Here is a 4,503-nt window from a genome sequence, read left to right as displayed (position 1 = left end):
AAAAATGACCAAAGAGTTTCTATATTTTTCCTATTTAAAACTTGACTCTTCTGTAGTTACATCGTGTACTAAGACCGACGGAAAATGAAAAGTTGCGATTTTCTAGGCCGATATGGCTAGGAACTATATTCTCATTCCGGCGTAATAATCGCAATGATATTACTCAGCGCCTGGAAGTAGTCCCCAGCACGCTCCCTGTGTAAGCAGGTGGTTACGTTGGTTATGTTGACGGAAGTTAGCCTATTTTCAGGCGCTGCGTAATATCATTGCGCCTGCTGCACCCATAGTACGGCAGCAAAGTTCCTTAAGTGTAATGATATGAATAGAAACAGTATTCTTCCACCAAACAATGTAGTTCCTCAGAATCAGTTATGGTTCCAACAAAGTGGTTGCCGAGCAACAAACAGAAGTAAACAAAGCTGTATGTTTGTAGTGTAATTTACAACAGCTTCGAACGTGGCTCAACCAATCAGAACCAAGGATAATTTTATTACACCAAAACAGTCATAAATTACTTTTGTGACCATTTTCATTAAATTAATCAGGCTACTTTGAGTGAGTGTGTGAATATTAAAATTTTTAATGTCCATAATTTAATATTACAATATAAAATTATAATTTTATAAATATGAAATAATATAAAATTGTAAATTTAGTCAAGGTGTATTGCACCAAAACATACATGCATTAGTTTTTGTGACCATATTCATGAAATGAATCAGTACACTTTGGAGTATTTAAATTTTTTACGTCCATATTTTTGTATTATAATATACAATTATAATTTTATAAATCTTTAAATAATATAAAATTAGAATATTATTCAAGGTTTCTTGCACCACAGTCACACTGCAGTCTCTCAAACAGTCGTAAATTAGTTTTTGTGACCATTTTCATGAAATTAATTAGACTACTTTGAGTGAATGTGCCAGTATTTCAAATTTGTTTATGTCCATAATTTTATATTATAATATAAAACTATAATTTTAGGTTTAAAAAAATTAGTCAGGCTAATTTGAATGAATGTGTGCATTTTTTTATTTTTAATGTCCATAATTTCATATTGTAATAAAAAATTTTATAAAATTGTCATTTTCTAAATATGAAATAATATAAAATTATAATTGTAGTCTAGGTTTATTGCACCAAAAACATCAATTAGTTTTTGTGACAATTTTCATGAAATTAAACTTTGATTTTAATACTTTGAGTGAATGTTAGAGTATTATAATTGTTTAATGTCCATAATTTTAAAATTGTATCAATATGAAATAGGTGTCTATAAAATTAATGCCAATAATTTTATATTCATGAATTAATTAGGCTGCTTTGAGAATATGTCTATATACTACATCAAAATCATCAATGCAGTTTTTGTTATGATTTGTCCCCTGTACATACATTTGCTGTTGTTTTGTTATTTCATTTGTTTATTGGTCTGTCTCCAGGGCCGGTTCCAGGGCGTCAGATGATGAGTCCCAGCACCCGCAGTAATGACACTCTCAGCGGCGTCTCGTCTCTCGCGCAGAGCAAACACTCGAGCTCTTCACACAGCATCGCCTCTGTGCGTGAACCTCAGAGCTGCACACACTGTCTTCCTGTTTACTTCTCAACAAACTCCTATTAAAGAGTTCAACTAACAGTTTTTAAACATTTCGTTTGGATCCGCCTCAGATGCGAGTCCCCTCCTCTCCCAACCAATCAGTGAACACTGGGATGCCGTGGGAGGCGGAGCCAGTGGCAGAGGAGCCGGGAGTCGGGGAGGATGCCAACGCTGAGAACCTCTATCTCATAGGTAATGTAGTTTACTATTGCGATCTATTGTCTCTTCTTCCATACTACATACTTCTTCACATTCTACACTACCATTCAAATGTTTGGGGTCGGTAAGATTTCGTTTTTTGGATGAAATTAATATTTTTTATTCAGCAAGGACACATTAAATTGATCAAAAGTGACAGTACATATATTATTTTATTTCACATAAATGCTGTTCTTTAGAACTTTCTATGCATCAAAGAATCCTGAAAAAAACATGGTTTCCACAAATATTTGAAGCAGCACAACTGTTTTCAACATTGATAAAATCGGAAATGTTTCTTGAGCAGCAAATCAGCATATTAGAATGATTTCTGACGGATCATGTGACACTGAAGACTGGAGTAATGATGCTGAAAATCACAGAAATAAATTACATCTTAAATATATATTACAATAGAAAACAGTTATTTTAAGTTGTAATAATATTAAAAATTTTTTTTTAGCAATATTGCTGATTTTACGGTATTTTTGTTTAAATAAATGAAGCCTTGATGAGCATAAGAGACTTATTAAACATTAAAAAAAGCTCACTGACCCTAAACTTTTGAACAGTAGTGTATTTTAAAATTTAAATATACATAAAAATACATTTTAAATTTAACAATTAAATCGACAATATACAGCACAGCACATATGCATGTGTGCAGCTGATGTTGATCTTCCTCCTGCAGGGATGGAGCTGTTTGAGGAAGCCCTGCGCAAATGGGAGCTGGCTTTAAACATCAGACACAGAGCTCATTCTTGTGCATCTGGATCACACAGTCTCGGCCCGCAGGGGTCAGAACTCGTGGAGCGTCATTCGGTAAATATCTCTTATTCGTAAACGTCCCTACCCTACAGAATACTGTAGGGATGTCAGGAGCTGCTAAATAAAAACACACCATTTGATTTTCAGCCTGAGCTTCATCATCATCAGTTTGCGAAGAAGCTTGAGTCTCTGCTGCACCGAGCGTATCACCTACAGGAAGACTTCGGCAGCACCATCCCGCCCGAAAGCCTCCTGGCTGACCTGGGTAAGACGCGCACAAACACATGCTGACGTCAGCTGTGAGTGTTTTCAGCTTCCTAAACTAAGCCGTTTGTGTGCAGAGAGTGAAGCAACGCTGATCCTGCCCACACTAGGGAGTTCCCATCGCACCCGAGACGACGATGCCTTAACAGTCACGTCAGACGACTCGTTTTTCTCTGCTGCTGAGGTCAGGACACACACACACACACACACTTAAGGCTGTCGTGTGTGTTTTCTCCTGCATGTATGTGATGTCACTTCCCTCTTTATCTCTGTAGTTGTTTGAGACGTTCTCTCTAGAGGACACGTATCATCCTCTGAAGCCGGCAGCGCTGTATGAAGAAGCCCTGAGTTTAGTGAAGGATGAAGGCGTGGCCTGCAGATCACTGAGGTGCTGCATACTGACAGCTTAAACCCTACATACTGCATACTGACACCCTAAATAAATCCTGCACACTACATACTACTACCACTACCACTTTTGTAGTATTTACATTTTTATTGTCCATAATTTTATATTAAAATAAAAACTTAATGGTTTAACATTTGAAAATGAAGAAAATAAGACATTAAGAAATTAAGTATTTATATAGCATATAATTGTAATTAGTAATTCATAATTAGTAATATAGTAATTCAGTTTCAGTTGCACTGTAAAATAAATGTACTATTATTTTTTTCTTAAATACTCTTTAAGATACATATTTAAAATATATAAAAATATTTTATAATATATTACAGTGAAATATTACAATAGTAGTTTTTTCAGATTTTGTTTAATATTTTAATTTAGCAGCAGTAATAATAATTTTATTTTACAGTATTATTATTATTATTATTATATTGATATATAATCACAATATTTTTTGACCAAATTGAAAAAATTATAATAATTCAGTTTATTCATTATTATTTATTAGTATAAAATATATTATTTATTATTTTTGAAGGTCACACACTTTTTTATCCATGTTTTAATTTAAACTGTAAACCTCTTTTATGCGTCACTTTCATCCAGTTCAAATTTAAATTCAGTTATCACTGTTTTTGATGACAAACTTGAATGAAATCATAAAACACAGAATCCAGAAAAATTAAGACAAAATTTCTGAAAAAATAAAAAGTATTATTATTATTAAAAATATTATTGTGTCAGTAAATTAAATCATTTTTTTAAAGGCTTAAGAATTCAGTTGATTTGATATAATTTTTGATTATTAAAATTTTATTAAAATATAAAAAATGGAATCCAGGAAAATTACGACAAAAAATAAAACAGATTTCATAGGGCCATATTATTAAAATGTTAATAAATGATTAAATTGGTAAAGTTTTTATAGGACCCTAAATATCCTAAACCCTTCACTCCACTCCATTAGCACTGATTCTAAAGTGAGTACGTCTGCACATACAGTACAGATGTCCTCCTCACACATCACTCTCCTCTGGGATTGGAGGATTTCTGTTGTAGCTCAGGGAGCCAGGACTGATGGGAAAACAAACTCTGTGTCGTTTTTGTGCCTCTGTTACAGAACTGAACTTCTGGAGTGTTACAGCGATGAGGACTTCCTCGCCAAACTGCACTGCGTCCGCCAGGCCTTCCAGGTCAGCACACTCTCTCACACATACACACACGCGCGCGCACACACACACACACACACACACACACACAC

The 4,503-nt window shown here is 34.1% G+C and overlaps 1 protein-coding gene across 1 annotated transcript in view; it reads left to right on the top strand.

Moving 5' to 3' along the window:
- The window catches only part of LOC107705989 (mitoguardin-2-like), a 14,362-nt gene that overhangs the window by 3,248 nt on the left and 6,611 nt on the right, over window positions 1-4,503 (top strand). The window contains exons 4-10 of the mRNA XM_016509547.1: window positions 1,449-1,564; window positions 1,675-1,795; window positions 2,493-2,623; window positions 2,717-2,834; window positions 2,911-3,017; window positions 3,109-3,221; window positions 4,363-4,435. Of these exons, the coding sequence (XP_016365033.1) occupies window positions 1,449-1,564; window positions 1,675-1,795; window positions 2,493-2,623; window positions 2,717-2,834; window positions 2,911-3,017; window positions 3,109-3,221; window positions 4,363-4,435 (779 nt within the window). The remainder of the gene's footprint in view (window positions 1-1,448; window positions 1,565-1,674; window positions 1,796-2,492; window positions 2,624-2,716; window positions 2,835-2,910; window positions 3,018-3,108; window positions 3,222-4,362; window positions 4,436-4,503) is intronic.

This window comes from Sinocyclocheilus rhinocerous, unplaced genomic scaffold, assembly GCF_001515625.1.
Source record: "Sinocyclocheilus rhinocerous isolate Xijiao unplaced genomic scaffold, SAMN03320098_v1.1 scaffold1045, whole genome shotgun sequence".
NCBI lineage: Eukaryota > Metazoa > Chordata > Actinopteri > Cypriniformes > Cyprinidae > Sinocyclocheilus > Sinocyclocheilus rhinocerous.
This window is presented reverse-complemented; position numbering and strand designations above follow the sequence as displayed.